This window comes from Balaenoptera musculus, chromosome 13 (genome assembly GCF_009873245.2).
Source record: "Balaenoptera musculus isolate JJ_BM4_2016_0621 chromosome 13, mBalMus1.pri.v3, whole genome shotgun sequence".
NCBI lineage: Eukaryota > Metazoa > Chordata > Mammalia > Artiodactyla > Balaenopteridae > Balaenoptera > Balaenoptera musculus.
The window spans coordinates 15,177,533-15,204,444 of NC_045797.1; the positions used below are offsets into that span (position 1 = coordinate 15,177,533).

The window sequence follows — 26,912 nt, forward strand, 5'->3', positions numbered from 1 at the left end:
TGTTGAAGTGAGGAGTACCCCAGCTGAGGTGCATACAGGGAGCAGGGGGTCAAGACACCACCCCCAAAGCAACAGAAGGTGACTCCGGAGATGATCTTAAAGGAGAAACAAGAGTGTCTTGCACGAGGACAAAAGAGCACGGGAAGGCTTGATCCGTGATGGGCTGAAAGCATACTGTTCAGCTAGGAACAGAGGAGATGATACATCTGCAGAGACCAAGAAAACGTGAGGACCACTGCTCTGTGAATCAGGGATTTAAGAAGGGGTGGCCTGGCTTGGGTAAGGCACTCCCCACTTTGTTGTTCTCTCACTCTCCACCTGGGCCCGGCTTCCGTCTGTACCCACAGAGCAGCCTCTGGACCCCACTGCTGCCCGAGGCAGGGGGTCTCAACACGAGCTGTGCACTAACATTTAAAGGAGAGCTCTTAATAATACATGTTCCAGGACCCCATAACCTAGAGATTCTGGGCACAGGGGTTAAGCACGTGAACTTTCCAAAAAACCACAGGTTCCCTGGAATTCTGAGGGGCCAGTAATTCTCAATCTTATGGGCACTCACGGCTCTGATCTCCAAACCTGTTTGTGAGGGCAGTCCCCCAGGCCTGTGGTCCACCACTGGCTTGCCTTGCTGGGTCTGCCTAGTTAGACCCTCGGCCTCGGTCTCCCACGTGGGACTGCTCTCCTGGCTCCCACCCGGGAGGGCTGACCCAGGAGCCTGAGTTCTCCCTGTAAGGACCTGGCCAGGCCCAGTGCCCCTCCAGCTCTGGCTCCTGCTCTCAGGCCAGGGTCCTGGCACCAACCTGGCCAAGGGGCTGACCCGGAGTACAACCCCCCTGCCCAAGTGAATCACCACAGACCCTCAGCCCACAGTGTGGGGCATTGTTCTCACCTTTTCACACAGGCTGAATCTGCACAAGGGTACAAATCGGGACCTGCTGTATGTCCCATGTGCTTCACACGTTAACCTGGCTCCCCACAAAGACCACGACAACAGGGGTGTATTCATTCTCTGCACACGGAAGTCGTCCCCTCTCTGCGCAGTCAACCATCCAATCCCAGGAGGCAGGCATCCCAGGAGGTAGGCGGGCAAGGCCTGGGCCAAAGGGAGAGCCTGGAGCTCAGGAAACCAGCCCCACGCACCTGGGCACATCTCCCCTCGCTCACAGCTCAGAACCCACCTTAAAGAAAACTACAGCCTTCAGACTGTCCTCTGTTCCCCTCTCACAAGGGCCAATCACTTCAAGCCCTGGCACCGAAAACCAAGCACCCAAATCACATTTTACAGACTTTATTTACCCTGAAAAATATCCCGGGCTCATTCACGCTTCCAAACCACCAGAGAATCTGAAAACTTACCAGGAAATTGGGCAACTGTAACTTATCCTGGAGACTCTGGAGTCAACACTTAATTAAATGAGAAAAACCTCTCTGTGAGTCAAAGCTGTCACAGTACTCAGAAGGATACGGGCAGGGCAAGTAGAAGTTTTTTCTGAGGGCAAGGTGGTTGGTAAATCCTTAGCTAGAAGGATACTGGCAAGTTCCCCAAAACCAGCCCAGTAAGGGCATTCATATGTCTGTGAGCTGACGGAACACATCTGTGGCCCTAATTCTTCCACACGGGCTTGGGGAGCCCAGCCCAACCTTGACAACCACACCCTGTCTTACTCCAATTCAACAGGAATGATTTGTGGGTTCTTGCTACAAATGACTTACAAATGATCTTCTGGAATAAAATTAATCCTCTTAACTTAAAAAAAAAAAAAAAAAGAAGTACCAAGACTTCAAAAATAAAAGATGGGCTCAAATCCACTGTCAAGAGATTCCTGTGCACTTTTTTCCAACTCTTTCTCCCTTGGCAATCTCCAGCTGAGGGTTATTGTTACAGACAGCATTCTTTTAAACTTAGACTTCATCTGTTTCTTCCTATTACACATAATTTTGAAGCACTGGGCTAAGGGAGGCGTTTTTACGATGAGCAGGAAAACCGGGATGCAATAGATAAAAAATGCTGATGTGCAGGCACGGCTGAGGGTGGGGAGGAAGAGGGCTGGGTTAATGCTGACTTGTCCGTATTGCAGAAGCGCTCAGTAGGTGTCAGGGCTCAGCACAGTCATGATAAAGTGCAAAAGCAAAGGAAGGTGGAAGGCTTTCAGAAGAGTGGACTTCATTTTCATGCTTTTATCTTACGGCAGTAGGTACCAGTAAAATTTACAGGACGATGCAGTTAACGTGGACCACAGATCTTTGGGGAGCACGTCGGAGGACAGAGCAGTGGTGGCCGGGGAAAGAGGTGGGTGGGAGAGCATGACTAACAAAGGGGTCGTGGCACAGAGTTTTTAGGCGTTTGGAACTGTAGCGGTGGAATTACACAAGTCTATTTACATGAATCTATATGTGTTAAAACGTGTAGAACTGTTATTATTTTTTAATATGAAAAAGAAAAAAATCAACAACACAGACTCTAGGTAGGGGAGAAGAGTGTTGGCTAGAGATAGGACATGGCAAGTAACACCTTTCCTCCCTCGTGTGGCGGTGTCCCCGGGTCCATCTGGGCACGTGCGGATACTCAGCAAAGCTCTCCTTGGGACGGCAGGCAGGCTCCAAAACCCAGAAACCAAGTGACCATCACTCAGAGCACCTAGGGAGGAGGGAGCCGAGACGCCAGGGAAGCAGCAGAGACGCTCTGGGAGGAAGCTGGCCCCCCTAAGCAGCCGATGGAGAAAGCAAGCAAAGAAGGACTTCGAGGGGCAGAAGGAAACTGGCCGACGTGGCAGGAGGAGGCTGCCAGAGCAGCATGGCCAGCAGGATACCTGGTCCAGGCCCAGGCCTGCTGTGAGGGGCCTTGGAGAGTAGCCAGATGTCCCACTTCTCCCTAAGCATCCCTTTCATCAAGGTTTCCACAGGCCTTGGGCCAAGAAAGCCTGAATAAGATCTTTAATTTCCTCAGGGCTCTCCCTTCTCTGATGGCAAAGGGCCCAGCCCCAAAACTAGTCAGAGGGCAGGCCCTGATGTGGAAAGCAGTAGGAACAGCCAAACCTGACTCCCTTCATACCCCACAAGATCTCCAAAGTGCAGGCAGCTACCTGTGCCCTTCTTGGCCTCCAGGGTTCTTTGTGCAGAGAACATCACCGCAGAATCTCTGCACACAGACAATGACGGCAACGTAAAGAGTGAGGAAGAGGACTTCTCTGGTGGCACAGTGGTTAAGAATCCGCCTGCCAACGCAGGGGACACGGGTTCAGGCCCTGGTCTGGGAAGATCCCACATGCCGCGGAGCAACTAAGCCCGTGCGCCACAACTACTGAGCCCGCATGCCACAACTACTGAAGCTGTGCACTTAGAGCCCATGCTCCGCAACAAGAGAAGCCACCAAAATGAGAAGCCCGTGCACCACAGCAAAGAGTAGCCCCCACTCACTGCAACTAGAGAAAGCTCAGGCACAGCAACGAAGACCCAATGCAGCCAAATTAATTAATTAATTAAAAAAAAAAAAAGAGTGAAGAAAAGCCAAAGCGGGGCAGGCATCTGCCCACTGCTTCCTGAGAAACCCCCAGCGGCCAAGCCTTACGAGGGGCAAGCTGTGTCTCTTTGGACCACAAAAGAGGTGCAGACCAGGGTCCTGAGGGCCAGTGCTTGGTCCAGGAGCTCAGGGAATCAGAGCTGCTCCAGGAGAACAGGCTCCAGGGCTGCCTATAGGCCATTCGAAAGGACCATGAGGCCAGAAGAAGCTGCAGAGGCTGCAGAAACAACCAGGAAGAGTTTCTGGTCTCGGGCACCAGCCTCTCTCTTGTTCCAGGAATCCCCTTTTCCTGAAGAGATAGCCTGCTGCTATTCATTTACACAAGGCTGAATCCCACCTTCCAGGGCACTGCAAAGCCCTCCTCCACCACAAAGCCCGATTGTGCTCCCACATCCTCACAGCCAACTTGGAGACAGAAACTCGCCCAAGGGAAGACAATTTGTACCAGAGATGGAGATGCAGTCAGATTTAAAGGCGAGATCCTTCCATAACGGAGATCTTTGTTAGGGTGGAGAACAACCTTCCAAGGAGAGACAGAAAGGCGTGGCGGGGGTTCCGGTGCCAGGAGGCTCTTCGGCAGGTGAGCTGTGGCTATTTGGTTTTGGACCATCTCCAAAGAACCAGTCTCACCGCAAGCCTGACTGAGAGAGAAATTAGCTTGCTGCTCTGCTCAATTATCCACTTACAGAGAGGCACAATAACATTTCATTAAAGAAGGACACGCGCATGAAAGATACATCGAGAGCAGAAAACCCCAGAGTGTTTTTTTTCCGAAAGGAGACAGGAAACTTTATCATCTCTCCAAACTACTCCAGCCTAACCTATAGTGATTTTGGCAATTCAAATGCAATGATTTTTCCTCAGGACTTGCAATGCGGGCTTTCTCTCTGTCCTCAAACCTCTCTCAGCACAGGGTTTGGGAAGACGTTATTTTTACACAGGTTCTTATCTTCCCACAACAAAACACATCTAAAAAGTGCTGAGACAGCCCTCGGGAAAGTTTGGACCCTGGAGCTCTGGATGGGTTTCAGCTTCACATGGAGTCTGTAGATGGTCTCTTAGACACCAAACCCAGAAGGACAGAGAGGTCCCAGACAGAGGGCAATGGACTGCCTACGTTCTAGAGCACCCATGCCAGGGGGGACAAAGCAGCAAAATGCGTGCTCAACGGTCAGCTCCTCAGACCCTGAGGACAGGTTGAGAGAGCCGCTGGGCAGATGTCGTGGCCGCCAGCTCTCTAGCCGCTGCCCACGCAGCCAGAGCTTAAACGGCAGTGCGCCTGGTGCCTCGTTTATACTTTGGATACTTGAGGATCTGAAGTGACCTCCCTAGGAGGTGACTCTGAACCTTCTTCCTTCCCACAGAATGCCTGCTTTCCTCTCGGTCCTCCACACAACATTCTGACAGAGCTCCCCAGCCTCTATCCCAGAAGGCACCAAGCCCTGCCCACCGTCTGTGCAAACGGTGAGTAATTACCACCAACTGCCCCTCACCTCCTACTAAGCCCCAGGCCTCCCTTGAGCAGGGAAGGAGGGAGAAAGGAGGGGAAGGCAGGAAACCCATCAGGGTCTCTCCAGTCCTGCCCCACTCAGCTCCCTGGGTCCATGCAGACCGATTTGCCACCATCACTCCTGCTCTCCCCACAAAGGCCTCCAACCCAGTGCTGCGGACCCAGCAGAGGGCTGTGGGACCTAAAATTCTGTGGGTTCCAAAGCTCAGGGCTTCTCAGAGACAACACTCAGGCATTACGAACCATTTCCAAACTGGAGCCTCAGAATACAACCGCTGGACAGAGCCCCACGGGCCACCCCATTCAGCATCTCCTCTGTTCAGGCCATGTCCCTCAAGCTCACACAAGCCTCCGCGTGGCCCGGTGGGAGGTGGTGCCGGGTGGGAAGAGCCGGGCAAATGTGATCTCTATACCAGTCCCTGCCCCTGCATGGCTGAGTGGCCTCAGGCAAGGATCTTGACCTCTCTGAGGCTTGATTTCCTCCAGAGTAAAGCAGGAATAACCACAGTCCCCACCTGCAGGGTCATTCTGAGGGTTAAATGAGTTAATGTACACAATATTCCTCTGGGACACAGAACACTCAAAGAAGGAGACTGTTACCTCTGCAAAAAGTACTGTTCAGAAAGAAGAGAAATTCAGGTAGCAGTCCTGCTATGTTTCTCTCTCTCTCTCTCTTTTTTTTTTTGGCCCAGCCTCATGGCTTGCGGGATCTTAGCTCCTCAACCAGGGATGGAACCTGCGCCCATGGCAGTGAAATCACGGAGTCCTAACCACTGAACCGCCAGGGAATTCCCCTGCTATGTTTCTCACTGGCTCTGTGAGGTGAGGAACTCTTTGCTTGTCCGGGACCCAGTTTCTTCAACTGTAACTAAAATCCAACCAGTATCTCTAATGTCCCTTCTTAAAAAAAAGTATGTGTGTGTGTACAGACATATATGTACGTGCACATATATGTATACATAGTCACATATGTGTGCATATATTCATATGTGCATATGAACACATACGCACATGGTTTATTCATGTATGATATGTGTGTTTGTACACCAGGGTTTTTCAACCTCAGCACTACAAACATTTGGGGAAAGACAATTTTTTGTTGTGAGGGACTATCTTGTGCCTTTTAAAATATTTAGCAGCATCCTTGGCCTCTACCCACGAGATGCTAGTAGTATCCCTCTCCCACCAAGTTGTAACAACCAAAAATGTCTCCAGACATTGTCAAATGCCCCCTGGGGGACAAAACTGCCCCCGGTTGAGAACTAGTCATGTGTACACACACACACACACACACACACATTAATAAGACACATGCTTTGACAGAGTGAAGAGGTAAGCAGGGTGAGAACAGAGGAACTAAATTTCCGTGTACAGAGCCCTTGCAATGTGCTCATGGAAACTTTACAGGGGTTGAGACTACAAACACAGTACTTTTGAGCTTCTTTACATCTGTAAAACGGTTACTGTGCTTGTAAAGACTGCCCGCAGACTTAATTTGGCTTAGACATACAGAGTCCCATTTAGTGCGCAAACTCGCCGGGCCCCAGGACTTCCCAGCTCCAATCAAGAATGTGCTTGGGAGCTCAGCCTGAGGCAGAAGAATACAGGGGGACCCTGTGTGCTCCCTCCTCACACGCTGGCCTTGAGCACGCTTGAGGAAAAGGAGCCGCCTGGGGCAGCAGGCTGCTGGGGGTCTTGCCCAAGGAAGGAGGCGTTTTTGCCAAATGTGCAATTCCCTTTTCACAGGATGCATTAGCGGATTTGACTAAACGTCTGTCTGCCCAGTTCAGAAGAGCAAGGGGCTTGGTGAACAAACTCGAGGACACGGACGTGAGACCACATGTACACACCTACCCGCCTTGCTAATTTAAGTGAAAATGAACAGTAATCATGATAGGCAGAGAGGTAAAGTGGAAGAGGGGGAGGTGAATGTCTGCTCTAAAGAGGGGTCTCTGCTTACCCCAGTGTTTAAAAACGAGAATCCTGAACTCCCTTTCTACCTCATCACGACTTCTGTAACATTTGTTTTTAATTTATCCAAGATCATAATCTTCACTGAGGACCACATGTGAGCCAAACCTGAACTTGAAAACCAAGCTGGGCCTTTTGTTCTACCTGCATTAATGAGTACACAAAGGGGCATCTGATTTCTCCTTCCCCCACCAGTCTGAACACGAGTTCCCATTTATGTAACTAACAACATGAGAAGGGATTGCAGGCGGCCTGTGGGTACTGGGCCCAGGGACAGGTATCAGGAAAAGAAGGTTCCAATCCCACCTGATTCACCATGTGCCACTGAGTCAAGTTATTTCAAGCACTGAACCTCATATTTATTTATTTATTTTTATTGGAGTATAGTTGCTTTACAATATTGTGTTAGTTTATACTGTACAGCAAAGTGAATCAGCTACACATACACATATATCCCCCTCTTTTTTGGATTTCCTTCTCATTTAGGTCACCACAGAGCACTGAGTAGAGTTCCCTGTGCTATACAGTAGGTTCACATTAGTTATCTATTTTATACGTAGTATCAATAGTGTATATATGTCAATCCCAATCTCCCAATTCATCCCACCACCCTCTCTTTCCCCCTTGGTATCCATACGTTTGTTCTCTACGTCTATGTCTCTATTTCTGCTTTGTAAATAAGATCGTCTATACCAATTTTTTCAGATTCCGCATATATGCATTAATATACGATATTTGTTTTTCTCTTTCTGACTTACTTCACTCTGTATGACAGTCTCTATGTCCAACCATGTCTCTACAAATGACCCAATTTTCGTTCCTTTTTATGGCTAAGTAATATTCCATTGTATATACGTACCACATCTTCTTTACCCATTCCTCTGTTGATGGACATTTAGGTTGCTTCCATGAGCTGGCTATTGTAAACAGTGCTGCGATGAACATTGGGGTGCGTGTGTATTTTTGAACTATGGTTTTCTCTGGGTATATGCCCGGGAGCAGGATTGCTGGGTGATATGGTAGTTCTATTTTTAGTTTTTTAAGGAATCTCCATACTGTTCTCCATAGTGGTTGTATCAATTTACATTCCCACCAACAGTGCAAGAGGGTTCCCTTTTCTCCACACCCTCTCCAGCATTTACTGTTTGTAGATTTTTTGATGATGGCCATTCTGACTGGTGTGAGGTGATTACCTCACTGCAGTTTTGATTTGCATTTCTCTAATAATTAGTGATGTTGAGCCACTTTTCATGTGTTTGTTGGCCATCTGTGAGCCTCATCTTTAGATGTATTGACAGTTCCCTGCTAGTTGGATGCACTGTGTACATTCAGTAGCATTATGAAGGTCTACAGAACTCTAGTTATTCACACCGAAAATGAAGACTGAGCTACGGTTCCCAAAGTGGGTTTGGCAGAACTCTGGTTCCGCGAGATGCTACTCAGAAATAAAGGGGTCTACATCCCTTCACTCATCCGACAAATACTTGTGGAGGGCCATTCTAAATGCCTGATGCTGAGAATCCTGTAGAGAACAGAACGGACCCACTCCCTGACTTCTTCAGTGAGGGTAGGCTCCAGAGAAGACAAGTGTGTATCAGGTCATTGTTAAGCCACATATTTACCAGCAAAGAAACATGGTCAAGTACAGGGAGCTGAGCATTTGCAGCAGGGACCACATCTAAGGCTGGGAGCCAGGGAGTATGCAGTGAGACTTACGCACGGGGTGGGGGACGCCAGGTGGAGGGTAGTATTCCAAACACAAGGAAAGCCTTGATCAAATAAGCCCAAGGAATCCTGCGTAATACACTCTTCTCTAAGAGATTCGCAGTGCACACTGGCATGTTAAAGGCCCCAGAAGTCTTGCAGAAATGAAGCAATAGGACTACCTCTTAACATCCCCTGGATGTTACTCTGGGAAATGCTGATAGAGGCACTATTGTTCCCATAGCCTATAAGAAAGTTCAGCATAAAACAAAAGCTCTAGTTTATGTAATTGGAAAACTATCATGTGTCCATTCAGAACAGCCAAAATACCTTGGAGTTGCTAATGTAATTCTAAAGTATTTTCCTTGGCAAAGGCCTAAAAACATATAGCTTCCACAACTGCTAACATACTCCCAGCATCACAGATGAAAGACTGACTGTCCACAGCTACACACCAGTGGGCACTCTGTCTCCAGCACAGAAATCTGCTTCTTTTTTAAAAGAATGTACAGCCTGAATACTGGGATTAACTGAGAAAATCTTGATAAAAGTTAAAATTAAAATGATCAACTCACCAAAGATCAACTTATCAAAGATTACACCCTGAAAGATCTCAGAAGTGAAAAATGATTTCCTTTGTTAGTCTAAAAATGTCCAGGAGGAAGACAGGTTTTTGCTGTTTATTATATACGATATATTAAAAAGAGAGAAATGCAATTAAACAAATATCCACACAGTACAGATTTTGTGTACAAGGCACTGTGCTGGGGCAATGGTAATCGAAAGGGAAATATGACAGCCAGGATTGCTAAGAATATGGATTCTAGAAAACCAGCAATACAAAAATGAACATAAGTGCTTGCCCAGGTAATGGTACCATATAGAGACTACATTTCCCAGGGGCTAGGGAGGCCTGAAAACCCAGGACCCCCAAAGCTGATAATGAGTTTACCTTAACGAAGTCCTTACTATGTACCAGGCGCTGTTCTTTGTGCCCCTGTACAACTTTACTTAATCTTTGCAACCATGAAGTAGGTTCCAGGAATATAAAAATATGGCCTCGGCCTCAGCATTCAATGTAAATCTGTTGTTCAGCTGTGGCTTCAGTCTTCAGAAGGCCTGAACTTCTGCATGATGGATGATCACGTGGTCACAGAGGTGACCAACATATCTAATTAGTGTCACAATGTGAGAAATAAGTAAATGAAGCATGTTTGGCCTTGCTGTCACTATCTGAACATGCCCTTTCAAAAACAGGGAAGCATTCCACAGGTAATTTGAGTGGAAATCTCCTTATGAGCTTTATCCATTGAAATGCTAACAGTTGGCAGAAGCAGATATGTATATATTTTATTGAAAGAATAAAATATGAGCATGAAAGATGTTAATTTCATAGAAAACAATTCTAACATACAACTACAATTACTAAATAAATAGGAGGATTAATTAACATTATTAAGACTAAAAGTACATTAAAAGTAGAGAACATTACATACTTTTAGAACAAAAATAGTGATTGTTTTAGGGCTTCCCTGGTGGCGCAGTGGTTGAGAATCTGCCTGCCAATGCAGGGGACACAGGTTCGAGCCCTGGTCTGGGAAGATCCCACATGCCGCGGAGCAACTAGGCCCGTGAGCCACAATTACTGAGCCTGCGCGTCTGGAGCCTGTGCTCCGCAACAAGAGAGGCCGCGATAGTGAGAGGCCCGTGCACCGCAATGAAGAGTGGCCCACGCTTGCTGCAACTAGAGAAAGCCCTTGCACAGAAACGAAGACCCAACACAGCCAAAAATAAATAAATAAATAAATAACAAAAATAAAGGAATTCCTTTAAAAAAAAAAAGTGATTGTTTTAAAATTACAATATGCATATTATATTCTACTTTTAAATTCTATTGATTGCTTGGTATGCTCATACATTAAACAGAATAACCTTTAGGAGCTATATATACATGCACCCTTAGCATTCAGACTATGGTCTCTAAACAACGTATTTCACTGAAAGGAAGCAGAGCTCCTAGAAATGGCTGATTCCAGGTCTGGAGCAGGAAATCCACAAGATGAACTTGGAACCACACCAGTAATCAGGGAAGCATCAAAGACCACAAGACCACTAGGGCTGTGTACACAAAAAGACTCAGGAGCCATCTTGAAGAGACTCCCGCTGGCTAAAGATGGGGAAATCTGAGTTTCAGTAAAGATAATAATTGTAAATCGACTGAACTACATACCAAATAGGTTTAAGTCCATGAATTTGTAACGATATTTTAAGAAATAACTTCAGTGGTCACCTTTGCAGGGTAATTGGAAACCAACTGAAAACTGGGGAAAGAATCAAATATTTAAATTGCTTTTTCCACATGATCTAGAGCAGGGGTCAGCAAATTGTTTCTGTCAAGGGCCAGATCTTTTCAGCTCTGTTGGCCAATTATGGCCTCACTGGCAACTACTCAATTCAGCCCTTGCAGTGCAAAAGCAGCCACTGACAGTATGCAAATGAATGGGTATGGCTGTTTCAATAAAACTTTAATTACAGAAATAAATATTGGGTTGGATTTAGCCTGTGGACCTCAGTTTGCTGACCTCTGATCTAAGGTAACTAATAGTTGACGAGGGGTAGCTTCTTTCTTTTTTTTTTTTTTAATATTTATTTATTTATTTGGCTGTGCCAGGTCTTAGTTGTGGCACATAGGATCTTTAGTTGCATCATTCGAACACTTAGTTGTGTCATGTGGAATCTAGTTCCCTGACCAGGGACCGAACCTGGGCCCCCTGCATTGGAAATGCAGAGTCTTAGCCACTGGACCACCAGGGAAGTCCCGAGGGGTAGTTTCTCTTTTAAAAAATATTACAGGGGCTTCCCTGGTGGCGCAGTGGTTGAGAATCCGCCTGCTAATGCAGGGGACACGGGTTCGAGCCCTGGTCTGGGAAGATCCCACATGCCATGGAGCAACTGGGCCCGTGAGCCACAACTACTGAGCCTGCGCGTCTGGAGCCTGGGCTCCGCAACAAGAGAGGCCGCGATAGTGAGAGGCCCGCACACCACGATGAAGAGTGGCCCCCGCTTGCCGCAACTAGAGAAAGCCCTCGCACAGAAACGAAGACCCAACACAGCCAAAAATAAATAAATAAATAAATTTTTTTTAAAAAAAGAAAAGATGACTACTATCTTTAAAAAAAAAAAATATTGCAGCTGACAGATGAAGTAACGATACAAATAGACTATCGCCATTTTGAAACTGCTCAGGAAGCAATGGATGTGGGTGATGATCATCAGTGGCTGTTAGTATCACAGAGAGACAACCAGACCTTAATTGTCTCACAGTTTAAGGACAACATCTATGAATGAGTCTTGCAAAAATAAGTTAAAAAGTAAAATAAAGTCTATAAAAGTCAATTTATAGAACCAAAAAGATTAAAAATAAAATAAAATAAATTAAAGAAGAGAGAGAGAACCGTGAAGCTTGATCAAGAATCTAAATCCAGGGACTTCCCTGGTGGTCCAGTGCGTAAGACTCTGAACTCCCAATGCAGGGGGTCCAGGTTCGATCCCTGGTCGGGGAACTAAGATCCCACATGCCGCAACAAAGACACGGTGCAGCCAAAATAAATAAATAAATAAATAAAAGAATCTAAATCCAGCTAATGATTTTCAAGAACTACAGGGGACAGAAAAACATGTTTAAAGAAACCCTGGGGTTGCATTTAACAAAATCCAGACAGACTGTGAGAAACTCCAGTCATCAGATAAAAACCTAAAAATCCTAATTAGGAAGTTCTTTACATCCTATGAAGAACACAGAACAGAATGTCAACTCTGCTACCTCAATATTCCACAAGATTTCAAAATCATGTACCGTAATTTCTTAATGAATCATTGATTTATGATTGATGCTGCCATAAAAACTATGAAGAACAAACTATTATTTTTTAAAAAAGACCAAAAATATCTTGTTCCTTCATCTTATTCAGTATTCACAAATATGCTATAGAGAAGCACAGAAACAATCTAGCACCTCACAGAGCTGAGAAATTGTTCCTGTGTTAAAATGTCAAACTTTAAAAATCCGACCACCATACACACACACACACACACACACAGACACACACACACAGAGACTACTATTCAGCCATAAAGAAAAACAAAATTTTGCCATTTGCAGAAACATGGATGGACTTGGAGGGCATTATGTTAAATGAAATAAGTCAGAGAAAGACAAATACTGTATGATATCACTTATATGTGGAATCTAAAACATACAACAAACTAATGAATATAACAAAAGAGCAAACTCACAGATATAGAGAACAAACTAGTGGTTACCAGCAGGGAAAGGGAAAGGGAAAGGGAAAGGGGGAGGGGCAATATAGGGGTAGGGAATTAAGAGGTACAAAATACTGTGTATAAAATAAGCTACAAGGATATATTATACAACACAGGGAATATAGCCAATATTTTATAGTAACTATAAATGGAGTATAACCTTTAAAAATTGTGAATTGGTATATTGTACACCTGTAGCTTACATAATATTGTACAGCAACTATACTTCAACTAAAAAATGCAAAAAATAAATAAATAAATAAATAAATAAAACAAAAAAATCTGACCACCAATCTGGCCACTACCACAGTGATAACTGTTTTTGGCAAGATACATCAGTAGATGATGCTAAAACCAGCAGGCGAAAGTTTCATGAGAAATGGGATATCTACATAGTCTCAAAGTATCTCCCCATAAGACACTTATTAATTACAAAGAGAAAAAATAGTAACTCTCTTGGAGAAATCTGATAGACCAAATTTTAACCAAGTGATCAAAATGGGGAAAAACAGATGGCACCTCTTAGAAGCATTGAGAAAGACATCAATGCTGCATCAATTATGCAGTTTTGTTACCCAAAATAAACAACCTGAATCTACTTGAAGAAACATCATAAAAAAAAAAAAAGAAATGTTCAAGGTCCTACAAAATAAATGGCTTGTTAAGAATTACTCTTAAAAAGTCAACACAAGAGACAGATCAAAAAACTGTTCTAGTGCTCGCTTCGGCAGCACATATACTAAAATTGGAACGATACAGAGAAGATTAGCATGGCCCCTGCGCAAGGATGACACGCAAATTCGTGAAGCGTTCCATATTTTTTCAATAAAGATGTTAAAAAAAAAAAAAAAAAAAACTGTTCTACAACTTCCCTGGTGGCGCAGTGGTTAAGAATCCGCCTGCCACTGCAGGGGACATGGGTTCGAGCCCTGGTCCGGGAAGATCCCACGTGCTGCGGAGCAACTAAGCCCGTGCGCCACAACTACTGAAGCCCGCATGCTACAACTACTGAAGCCTGCGCGCCTAGAGCCTGTGCTCTGCAACAAGAGAAGCCACCGCGATGTGAAGCCCACACACTGCAATGAAGAGTAGCCCCCGCTCACCGCAACTAGAGAAAGCCCGTGTGCAGCAACAAAGACCCAACGCAGCAATAATAAAATATGAAATGAATAAATAAATCTCTAAAAAAAAAAAAGACTGAGGGAGACTAAAGATACATGACAACTAAGTATAGCACAGGTCTTGGGGCCATTCCAGACATCCCCCAGACCCAGCAAAATTTTTTAGTTTTTTTTTTTTTTACTACAAAAGACATTTGAGGGCTTCCCTGGTGGCACAGTGGTTAAGAAACCACCTGCCAATGCAGGCGACACAGGTTCGAGCCCTTTTCCGGGGAGATCCCACATGCCATAGAGCAACTAAGCCCGTGCACCCCAACTACTAAGCCTGCGCTCTAGAGCCGATGAACCACAACTACTGAGCCCACGCGCCTAGAGCCCGTGCTCTGCAACAAGAGAAGCCACCGCAATGAGAAGCCCGTGCACGGCAGCAAAGAGAGACCCTCGCTCACCACAACTAGAGAAAGGCCGTGCAGCAACGAAGACCCGATGCACCCAAAAATAAATAAATAAAATAAATAAATTTATTTTTAAAAATGTGTTTAAAAAAATTTTTTTGGTCACTAAACATCTTAATCAAGTTGTAATAATACTGTAAATTATTTTGATGACATTTCTGATTTCTTTCTATATCTCAGAGATTCATCCTATGATATTTAGTTTTAGCCTTGGAAAAATCCTGGTTTTAAAACACAGTGCACTCAGCCAAAATGTAATTCAGTGACCCTCAAACACTACCACTATCCCCATTTTGCCTAAGAGCGCCCTGGGGCACAGGGGTACACAGCCAGACCATGGCTGGGCTAGGGTCCAAGGTCTGACTGACTGTGGCCAAATCCTAGTCCCAGACCCCTTAGCCACAAACATCGCGGTCAGTGGAATATGCTTTTCTACCCCTCAAGCCTCGGGCTTCTCTCCACCATTCCTCTCTCCTCTCTTTTGGTGCAAGCTCAAAGGAGCAGCTTACTAAGGTGTTCTCCCCACCTCTGGACTTTCTCACCATCCCCTCCTCTTCCTGCATTAACTTTCCTTAGGAGGGCCTGGGAACATGCCCGTGAGGATGATCTCTTTCCCACTCCAAAGCTTCAGACCAATGTCTCTCTCCCCGACAATCATTTAATTAACAGAAACGCTTATGTTGTAAAGTAGAAGTACGAAGCGTTTTCATCTCACGAATCTCTAAGACTCCCGCTATACCTCTCCTCTATGTATCCCGCCTGGAAATGTTTAACTAGATGATATGATTAATAAGCAATGACTGTATCTAATTTACATACAAACTAATATTCACACATGTACAAGCAAGTGGGGCTGGTCAGGAGTGGAAGCAGGCAGTAGACCAAGTCAACAGATGCACATACCAATATTGCATATTGTGGTATCTAAGGATCCAAGTTTAGTACCTCAAGATGTCAGAAGAAAACACAAGGGAAACTGAAGGGGAAAAACATAGATTACATGGAGCTGCACAGCACAGAAAAGCAAAGGAAGATTAAGATCGCAATAAATACCATCTCTGGAACTATAAAGACACCAACCATTAAGGCTCTGACTCTACCCCAGGCAGAAGCAGTGATTAAAAGTTCCTCCTGTTAAAGGGCTGGGAAGGCCACTGAAGAGAATGAATGCAGAGATGTTGCTCATTAGCCATTTTTTATTCGCACACCATCTCTTTGTATCTTGCTCCAAATAGCATTTTCACATTAATTTGGCTGTCCACTTTCAGTAGAGGGGAGATTGCAGCATTGTGATTGGAACGATGGCTTTACAACCTTCTGGAGAGATGTCTCTGGACCCCTCGCTTACTCTCTCAGGCTCAGCTTCCTCGTGGATAAAACAGAGGTTGTACTAGCAGATGTGGTAACAGTTGTAAATGGTGTGATATAGCACCCTGGAACACTGCAGGTGCCTACAAGGCTGTTTTTTTAAAATATTGATGTTTAAATATTCATGCTGTCAACATTCAACAAATGTCTATGAATCATTTATCAGGGGTCAGGTGTTCTAGTTTAATAAAGAAATACTTTGAGGTGCATTTTCTCCATAGCATGGCTTTCTGCCAGGGTTGCTGTGGATCTCCCTGAGTAGTGGAGAGGGTAAAGCTCCAGGGGGTGCAGCTGAACTCTAGTCCTGTTTCCATCACTCATAATTGACCTTGGGCAAGTCTACAATCTCCCCGAGCTTGTGTTCCTCACCACTGGGGTGAGCTGGATGGTCCCTTCTAGCTCAGAGGGCTGCAGGGTACCCATGTGGAGTCCCTGCACAAGAATCTCAGGGAGGAACCCCCAATGCACTCCTAGAAGGTATGTCTTATAAATCCAGCTGACTCTAGTGACTCTGGTATATCATTTTTGGAATTTATGGAAACAGTATAGTCCTAAATATCAGAAATCACTGCTGCCAACAAATCTGGACTTGTAAATTGATCAGCTTTTCTTTTCTCTTTTTTTTTTCCTTGTTGATTATTTATTTTAAATACAGTAGTGTGTACATGTCAATCACAAACAACTTTTCATACTGCTCATTCCTACTTCTTTTGCTTTTCTTCCTTATCATCAGATCCATCTACTTCTTAATCACAGTTACTATCTCAGATTTACATCTTTGTTTTTCCACACAACACACTTTCTACAGATATTCCTACAAATAACGGCCCCATTCATGTTATAAAGTATATAAAACATTTATCTCGCCAAGATTAATGCCCTGTAATACGCAGATCTCCAAGAGGGCTTAGATAGGACCCCCGGCGCCTCCCCAACTTCTATTAACCATACTTGGAAGCCCCTTATTACTCTTTCCACCATGCTACTGTTTTCAGAAAGAGACCACCTGGAAGATAAATTTGGTAAGTGAATAAAAAGGTATCAAATTACCCGATTCCTAATTTCAAACTATCTTACACACACACACAGAAAAGGGGTGGTGGTGGGGACTAACACATTCTCTGCAATTCTCTGTGTAAAAATTTAGTATTTATTTCTTTAACAGTCAATTTACTCAGTTACAGGTGATTGGGACTGATTTTTAACTCATAAAGAACTTTAACAAAAGCAACCAATTTATAAAATATTTTATAAAACGCACAATAAGGAAATAATATTTGCATACTCGGTTCACCAGAGCTTGGTTTGTTAACCGAACTACGCTGTAATCCAAATTGCAGGGGTAGCGAGCAAGCCTGCTCCTCCCGCCTCCTTCCACCCCAAAGACACACTTGTGTATTCTTCCAACCTCACCGATCTCAACAGGAAAAAACAGTCCCCCAGTTCAGAAAAGTTCATGTCTCCGTTAGCGGATAACCACTTTTTCTCTGAAGGAAGGTAATGTGGCGGTAAGATTCCTGGGGCTGCCACCTGAAGGTTATTTGACGCCTGTGGAGCACGGATAGTACTGGACGAAGAACTTCAACCACAGCCGCTCACTCACTTACACAACTGTTTATTTGGGAAGGTACCTTCCCAGGTCCGATGTGTAAAGTTGGAACAAATCTACCTGCCCTCCACCCTGACTGGTAACTCACAGTCAGGATTTCTGAACTGGGAGACAAAGGTCAGCTGCCCTTCTCCCAAGAGGGGGAGGAGCTAGTGACATCAGGCATGCGTGGAAAGTCACAAGGGTGAAATGGGAAGACCCAGACTTTGCACTCACAACCAAGTTAAAATCTTTGTGCTGTCGATGACTAGCTGCGTGACCCTGAACAAGATACTTGACCTCTACAAGTCTGTCTGCCCAGCAGCAAAATGGGAATAGCAAGTATCTACTTCTTAGGTCAGAAGCAATGACAAATGTTAAGGTTTTAGCAACCATTGCCAAGTGCTTTCCCAATGGGGTGGGCTGTCAACACCCTTCAAGAACAGCAACTAAGAGCACCCACTTCACCGTACATTTGCCAGCATTGAACAGTCTTAGTAAGACAAAACCTTTGTTAATTTGGTGGCCAAAAAACAGTGCTTATCTTTATTAACATTTCTGACTACCTGGGAGGCTGAACATAGTTTCACATAATGAGTAGGCATTCGTAGTTTCTTCTTTTGTGAATTTTTTGTTTACACTTATTTTTTCCACAATTGGGGTGAACACTTGGAGTCTTTCTTGTTCCTCCTCTTGAATGAAACAGATTTCTAAACTGCTGTAACAGTTTGAAAGTGTATGTGTGACTTCATTTCCTGTCCTGAGGACTTCAGGTAACTGGAATTATCATCCCTTACTACTTCCACAAAATCTCATGAAAAGGGTCATGTTCAAGAAAACATTTTTATGATCTAATTTTCAAACTTTGAAGTGTATTTCTAAGTTAAAAGGTCATCTTCCCATGAAAATCTGTAGGCTATACACATAATGAAAAGGAAAGACTTAGGATTCTGAACCTAAAACCTTTAGAACCTTAAAGCTACCTGGCAATTGAGGGATAACTCAGCATCTCAGAAAGAAGCTGCCCAGTGCCCCAGAGTTGTTCCCTGGGCAGCACACACAGTATAGAGGAAAAGGCAAGCCCCCTTCACTCCCCTCATGTCCCCTCATTCCCAAATGCCAAGGTTTTGGAAACTGCAATTATTTCACTGCTCCCTAAATCCAATCCAGTTTGGGAGAAAACAGTAACACATGGGACATATAAAAACCTCCTCTAAAAATACATTATTAGATTAGCCAATATGGGGCAATTCTCTACATGCTTTTTTTTTTCAGTCCTTTCCCATCCCCAATAACTTAACACATGCCAACATCTGCCCCTGACTGAAAATGAGTTGTGTTTTGATCCTCACCTCTATCCCCCTTCAAAGTCAGCCAGCTCCAGAAAATAAAAAGAGGAAAAATTTCCCAAGTGTGTCATATCTTTCAATCAATGCACAAACATCTCATTATTAACATGTAGCTAAAAGGTTCCCAAAAAGTTTGGCTTTATAACTGGGTACAGAGGAAGGGCCTGTGGTCTCCCTACTGCCAACAAAACCCCAGCCAACTTGCTCTTGGTTTTTACTGATAATCCCAAAGTCATCTAGCCAACCAATGCACTCCCCCTCAATTTCTGCAGCTCCACCTCTGCATTTTTCTACATCCCCTTCTTCAACGCTTGGGCTCACCTGCAAAGTCAGGAGAACAATACCTGCTGTTCGTGGACCAACACCTTCCAGGTTACGGTAGATAGAAAGTGAAATGTGTAAGGTAGGAGGCTGCTTGCATGTGTGGGAGTCTGGTGTGGGTTCTGGCTGAGGAGTGAGGGACGGGCCACACGGCAGGAGCAGTCCTGGTTATAGCACCTTGACACCCGACGGAGAAGCCTGAAGCTAGTATCTCTGCCTGTCTACCTTTCTCATCATCACTTGCCTGGAATATTGCTCTCTGCAGGCACCCATTACTTCCTGATTAGTGAATTCCCAAAGCTCCTTTTGACTCCTCAATCCTCTTCTCCCCTCTCTCTGTGGCATCTGACACTAAGGACCACCCCACCCCCCTTTCCTCCCCTCCAGCTTCCGTGCAGTCGCAGCACCTAAGCTCTCCCACCTTGGCAGAGACTCCTTTCCATCCTCCCTCAGTGACTTCTCTGCTCTGAGCATCCCCTTCCTTTCTTCTCCTGCTCCCTCGCATCATCCTGTTGCTGAAGTTTCAACTATTCCCTCAATATCCCCTCAAACCCAGTGCCTCTCCATTGAGACTTAGCAGTTCCTCTAAGTGAGACCCTCTGACAAACCGTGTGGGCTGTTATTGCTAAAATAGTTCATAAGCATCTGTCCAGCACTGGGGAGGCAAAGATGGAGGGCCAGGGCCCCACTTGCCAGAAGTCACACCCCAAGTCTCCCAGGCTCAGACACCAGGAGTTAACTGTGACATCAGCCCCTTCCTCCCTCCCTCCCTCCCTTCCATCCATCTACCACCTCTTCCCACACAAATTCAAGCAACCATGCCAGTCTCCCTCATCCTACCCTTCCTTTCCATTCAGATACTCTTAAGCCCCTTTCACCTCACCCCTGGACTCCTGTGAGTCTCCCAAGCATTCTAGCTCCTTCCAGGTCCTCTCCCCACAATCACTATTATCCTTTTAAGCACATGTACGAGTCACATTATTTCCCAGCAGAACGTTGGATGGTACCCTGCTGCTTCTTGAATAAGGCCAGATTCCTTCACTGGCATTCAAGGTCTGGCCCCTTATCCTTCCAGGCGAATGGAAAAACTTGCATTACCCCCAAATGGCCCTGAACTTCTACCCCACTCCATGCCTTTGCTCTCCCTGTGCTGGCTTCTACCTTCAGATGTACGTGCAGGACTTCCACTTTTCACTCTAAAAACCATTGTACTGTTTAAATTTTTTATAGTTAACAAAAATTACTTTGAATTAAAGAGTGATGAGTTTCAGGGACTAGTCTAAAACAATTTCCTTTACCTGCCTTCCTTGACCATGCCAGCCCAAGACAATTTTTCTATTCTTTTTATTCTGAAAATTCTTCTCTGAATTTTATTGACCCTTAACGTGGACTTCCTGTTATAGTGGTTTGTACTAACATTACTTCTTCCTAACTCGATTTTTAAGTCCTTCAGGGCAAAGCTGGGTCTAATTCATCCTAACTCTCACAGTCTCTTAGTCATTGCCCATGATAGGCCTACAATAAATATCAGATGAAGTCAAGGAGTTATGACTTTTATCTTAAGGATGCCAATCTGAATTTTCCCAGTTTTAGCAAGTAAAAATTGACTCTAAGTTGGAATATAGGATCTTTACGTTATGGATTTTCCAACGAGTTAATCATTTAAATTCCTTTTTATGCCACAATTTTTTGGGTAACTTTGCACATCACTGTAAAGGCTGGAACACTCTGTATTGAAGGTTAGATGTGTGTGTGTGTGTGTGTGTGTGTGTACATGTGCTGGCCTACTTTTTCAAGATTCCCCGAAGAATGAGACCAACCTAAACCTTTCCAAAATTGTAACAGAGCAAGCAGGTATTCTGTCAGATCCACCCACCCAAAGAAAAAGGACTGACAGGGTTTGAGTCCCTCCACAGAGTTTGTCATCAATTGTCACCCCAGAAATCTAAGTGCCAAAACTTCAGCAACGCAGGCAGGGCCCTCGTAAATGCTCATTCCATGTGAAAAGCCCTCATTAAACCCTGAGTTATATTTAGAGAAAAATAGAACAGAAGTTATATTTAGATGAAATGGCTTAAAAGAACTTTCCCAAAAGCAGCATGTTTATACTGATCTTCCAAAAGAAGAGGTTTTATCAATACTTGGCTTTTACATACAACTCCTAAAAACCAGAAAACTTCTCTATACGTACACAAAGATTTCTGCTTGGGCTCCTTTGTGTCAGGAAGGAAACAGGAGCACCCAGGATATCAGCAGGACTGCCCATGGGAAGCAGTGGGATGCGAAGGACTTAAAAACAGGCTCATGTTTGGAGGACAGAGTAATTTCCTACAGAAATTTGAGTTGTGATGGTCTGAGAAATCTATGAATAACTTGGTGCTTGAGCTGCACCATGGCAGCTCTAAAATTTATACACTGGACCCAAAACTATAGATTTCCTCAGCAACTCTACCTGGAAGTGCTCTTTTCCAAAATGTCATTAGCACTCACATTGTGGTCACGGTCAAACACCTATCACTTTGCTGCTCACTCACTGAACCACATGCTGCATTTTCTTTTTGGCTCTGATTAGTCCAACTATTTTTGACATCCGTTTTCTTCTGTGCTGACTTACATTTTCCTAACAAAATCCTAGTCAACAGCACCAAGGTGGTTTAGTGAACTGGTGAAGGCTTTTCATGAATGAATGTATAATTTCGTGTGACTACTGTAAGGAGTGAAAGGTGATCTGTGGCCGTTATTCCTCTCTCCCCAGAGCTCCAGATGAGAATGAATCACGGCTCCGAGGCTTGGCACACACCCCGGGTTAAGGGGACCTCTTCTCTAAAGAGCCTCAGGAAGAAGCCACTTCCCAGCCTCCCAGCCAAACCAGAGTGGAGGGCAAAGGTAACGCATGGGGAGGAGATGGCCAGACTGGAGGACTGGCCGGCCCCCAGTTGTCCCAGAAGGAATTTTGCCAGTGGGTGAGGGTGCTGCAGCCCTGCTGCTATTCCTAGGATCAATTAATACTATTCCTAGGGTCAATTAATACCCTGAGAACACTCCAGCCAAACCTCACGTTTGCCTCTGGCTTGGTATTTCCAGAAAGTGTTAGGGCATAAGAGAACTAAGGTCACCCAATTTTATACCACTTACAGGCCTTAGAGCAGCAAGGACTAAGCTTGTGAAATTTAGATGTGAAACCAAAAAAGACCTAGGCTGCTAAAAGAGAGACCAGATCATTTAATCCACCACCCCCCTCACCCTTTAGCCACCTTCCTCCCCCTTCTCCCCCCCCCATATCTATCTATCAATACATTCCTTTTACCAGGCAGGGACCCCTACAGAGGGCCACTCTGTCTGCACCTATAGTTTGCCTACAGTAAGAATCACATTAGTTACATTAATATAATCATCCAGAGGAAAAGCATCATCTCAATCCTACAGTCCAGACAATCAAGTGCTTAAGTGTTTCCTCCTTTGCTTTCCTAACAGTCATTGACGCCCAAGGATAGCGTCAAATTAGCAGGTTCTACTGAGCTGATCTAACTGCAGGAAACTTCAATAAATTTTGTAACCAGGCAGGTCAAAATACAATGACAGACACATAAGGGGCGCAGAAACAATGGGGGCATTGAACTTACTTTTCTGCAAGGGCAATTCATCAGGGAGGCAAGATGGAAACAGGAGAGTGAGACAGGACATACTAAGTCCCGTATGAAGGATCAACAGGGAGAGGGTGAGTGTTCTTGGAGGCTCAAAAAGGAGGATAGTGACATGGGCTCAGGCAGGGAACAGCTGCAGGAATAAGCAGGGACAGGCAAAAGCATGCAGAGGGGAAAGGTTGGGTTCCTCAAGGAGGGCTCCAAAAATCCCATGCAGGCCTGGATGCAGTAATCAGGAATCGCCAGTACGAAAAAGAAGCAGCCTTTGGAAGCTCTTAGGCAAAAGAACATGTAAGATGGTAGAAAGAATGAAGGGTGGTAGAAGATGGTAGAAGAAAGTAGGGGACTGACACAAACAAAATCTGTCCCATTTGGGCTCCTGAGGGGGAGGGGAAGAGCAGCATATGAAGACAGGCAGTTGTCACCATTCAAAGAGGAAGAATCAAAATGCCCTGGTGAGAAAGGGGAAAGGAATAGCTAGCTTGAGTGAAATAATTGGTCATATTTGGAACATTTCTGGCGACTTTATCTGCACCAGGACATGGATCGGTGCTGACTCACAGAAATGCCAAACTCCTTTTCCCAGATAACTAAAGGTAAAATGGAGAAAAGGGACTCTGCTAGTGTAGTGACCTACCTTTCCACACACACAGGTACAGAAACCCTACTAAAACTTTCAGAACTGAGCCACATCTGTGAACACGGAAGATAATCTGTGAAAACCTGAACAACGTCACTGCAGTTTGTTTTGCTCAACTTTTACTCACACATTTTTCTTTTAATATGAATGAGAAAAAGCGACAGCCAGATGCCCGTATCCAGCTCATATTTAGGACTTATGTTCGGGAGTTCCCAGGATGCACCAAGGCAGGGCCAAAGGTGCAGGGTCTTCCCTGCTTGAAAGGAGAGGGCTGTGCGGCTCCACTCTGCTCTCGGTTGGCCAGAGTCCCCAACCTCCACTCCCACACCCCAACCGGCCGGCAGAGCGGCCCCACTGAACCGGCGGCAGATGTCTCCACTCTCCACCGACCGCTGTACCATGACAGCAGGGATGGTCCATTCAGCACCAGCGTTTCCCAGGCAGCCCTTTAACTATGATTATTATTTAAGGACAACTTGAGCATAAAGTGAGTTTGTCGGGTCAGCTCTTAAGGCGCCAAACACCTTCCACCCCGAATCAAAACAGCACGAATTGGAGGGCACTGGGAAACCGAGCAGGGAGCAAAGAGAACCACTACGGCGTGCGGGCGCCCAAGCAGCAGCGCGCAAGAGCCTGGCGCATAGTAGGCAGGTGTTCACCCAAGATCTGCCATCGGACCTAGCACCTGGGCAGGGGGCCCTCGGGTGGGGTGGCAACTCAGGGGACAAAAAAAGCCTGGCCAGCCCCGGGCTGTGCCCCTCGCGACGCGGGGGGCGGGAGTTAGAGCCAGGGAGGGGGCGAAGGAATCCGCCCTCATTTGCACGTCGTCTGGGGCCCGGTCAATTTGCTTAATCACGGCTCTAAATGCCAGCGCGCAGCACACAATGCACGCCCATTAACAGGTTTAAAGTGTCGCAGCGCTCGCTTTAAATGAGAAAAGCCGGCAACAAAGGGCGAAAAAGCCAAGTTCCTCAACTTGAAGAATGCCTCGATTCGCCCTCGAAATCATCTCGGCGAGTTTAAAATCCCGAGCCTTACAGAAAAGTTGAGGCCCCCGCGCGAGGGCTGGGGGTGGGGAGGGGTCTGTGTGAATAACCCGCCACGAATACTGGGTCTCTTAGGAACCAACTCACAGCCGCCCAGCGAAACTGGAGTCGTGGGGCAACGTCGCCAACCCAGCTCCCCCGGCCCCACTGCCGAACTGCCAGGGAAAGCTGACCGATTTCCAGGAAGGAAGCGAGACCCCCACACACACACCCACGCCCAACCGGCACAAATCCAAGTTTCCCTTTAGTGCGAGCAAAGAATTCTGGAGACCAAGGAGGACCCCAGAAGTGGACCCCAAAGCCGCTCCCCAGCAAAAGGGGAGAAAGTGCCTGCACTTTCCTTTCATGCAGGCACTGCCTAGCGCAGCCTAACCCTCGACCGCCAGAGTAGTTCAACCCCGTAAGCAAGTTCTGCCCAGGATCCTCACGGGACGGCACCATCCCCCATCCCCCACCCTGTCGCCGAGCCCGGGGGCGCATCTCGCGGGCCCCGGCCGCCCACCCGCCCCGGCGCAGCGGGACGGGCACTCACCGTGCGCGCTCCTCCCGGAGACAGGGGTCCGTTGGGGAGGTACGGGCTGCTCAGGTCCGGTATCATCAGGAACGGGTACCCAGGGTAGGGGGGACCCTTAAAGAACGCGCCGTCCTGGGCCCTTCTCACTGCGGGCAAGACCACGGAGGGGGTGAGGTCGGGGTCCCCGGGACAGCCCCGCGGCTGGGGACCCGGAGTGGGGACCGGGAACCCGAGCGCCCCCCACGCGCGCCCCAGGACTGCTGAGGCCGACAGGGGCGGAGAGCAGGGGCACGGCCACGGGGGTAAGGGGTACTGAGAGCGGCCGGAGATGAGGCGCCGAGCGCCGCGGGGCCGGGAGTGGGGGCTGCCGGGGCCGGCACTTACCTTCGGCGAAATAGTCCCGCGGCTTCTGGAAAGCGTCCCGGGCGGGCTGCGGACGCCTCTCCGCCTGCGGAGGAGACACAAAGGCGAAGGCGGGTGAGGGAGCGCGGGGCTGGGGTCCCCCGGGGGCGGCCGCGGAAGCCTCCTCACCTCCGAGTCCGAGCTGCTGCTCTGGTTCTCCGACTCGTTGACCAGGGACGACTTGACTTCGTCCAGGTCCCGCTGCGCCGAGGCGCTGTCGCTGCTCGGCTCCTGCTCCTCGCCCCCCTCGTCCTGGAAGGGGATCAGCTCGTCGTTGGCCCCGAGGTCGTCCCCTCCGCCGGCCGCCCCGGCGCTCGAGCCGCCGCCGCCGCCTCCCCCGCCGCCTCCGCCGCCGCCGCCGAGCTGGGGCATGGTGGGGCCGCGGGCCGGGGCCGCCGCTCTCGGAGCCCCTCGCCGCCCGCACCCGGCCCGGCGCCCGCCCCTCCCTCCCTCCCGCTGGCCGGCCCGCTCCGCTCGCCGCCGCGGCGGCCGCAGCAACAAAGTTTGACAGGGCGTGGCCCGGAGGGAAGCTGGGCCGGCGCGGCCGGGCCGGGGCGGGGGCAGCTCGGCTCGGGCCCCACCGGCAGCGCGGAGCCCGGGGCTCCCCAACTCGCTGCCGCCGCCGCCTGCTCCGCCGGGGTGTCCCAGCGCCTGGCCCGCCGGGGAGGGGCGAGCGGGGAAAGGGAGGAGGGACCGGCGCGCGGGCCAGGGGGGCCGGAGGGAGGAGCCCCGCTGCAAGCTGACACCCGCGCGCCTCGCAGAACCCGGAGAGCTCCGGCGCGCACACACTCGCATTCACACTCGCCTGCCGCTCGCTCACACCTTCCAGGGCTGCGCCTCCCCGCAGCTCGCACCGCCCTCGCGCCCAGACTCGCCCGGACCCCCTCCCCGCGCCCTACCCTGCACCCCCGCGGCCCTGTCCCCACCCTCCGGCCGACCGCTCGGGTCCCGCCGCCACCCCTAGGCATCCCCTAACTTTCTTCCCGAGAACCCCCAGAACTCCGCACCGGCTCCACACCCCCTCCCACCGGATCCGCGCGCTGGCGGGCGGCACTGCCCCCTGCGGGAAAGCTTCGGACCCACAGACCGGCCGGGGACACTCTCGGTGCCTGGAGTCCTCGCTGCGCTGGGTCCCTCCCGGCCTGGTCGCCCTCGCCGGCTGCGTAGGGCAGAGGATTGGGGAAATGTATGGCACCCCGGAATATGCCGGGCGGCCTCCCGCTCCTCTTTCCTGTGGGGTTCCAACGCGCCCCCCGCCCCGGTTCAGGTTTCCGACTTTGTTCAGGTGTCCAGAGTCACCCACGCTGAAATCCCAAAGATCACCTTCGCCCCATAGTTCCGGACTAGGTCCTTAATCGAATAACTCACGGTCTTGGTTTCAGAAAGAGTTCGGGTTTGGTTCGTTGCGAGGGAAGATTGTCTGCCCGGTGACCTTT

At 47.6% G+C, this 26,912-nt stretch overlaps 1 protein-coding gene and 1 non-coding gene across 2 annotated transcripts in view; one reads left to right on the top strand and one right to left on the bottom strand.

Annotated features, from left to right (window-relative positions):
* TCF7L1 (transcription factor 7 like 1) overlaps nt 1-25,848 on the bottom strand; it is a 159,392-nt gene extending 133,544 nt beyond the window's left edge. Inside the window, exons 1-3 of the mRNA XM_036872790.1 lie at nt 25,606-25,848; nt 25,459-25,522; nt 25,093-25,220 (exon numbers count right to left, since the gene is read on the bottom strand). Of these exons, the coding sequence (XP_036728685.1) occupies nt 25,093-25,220; nt 25,459-25,522; nt 25,606-25,848 (435 nt within the window). The remainder of the gene's footprint in view (nt 1-25,092; nt 25,221-25,458; nt 25,523-25,605) is intronic.
* Nucleotides 13,744-13,850, top strand: LOC118906527. Its single transcript, XR_005022509.1, has one exon. It is a non-coding gene; the product is annotated as a U6 spliceosomal RNA (small nuclear RNA).
* Nucleotides 25,849-26,912: the final 1,064 nt, after the last annotated feature.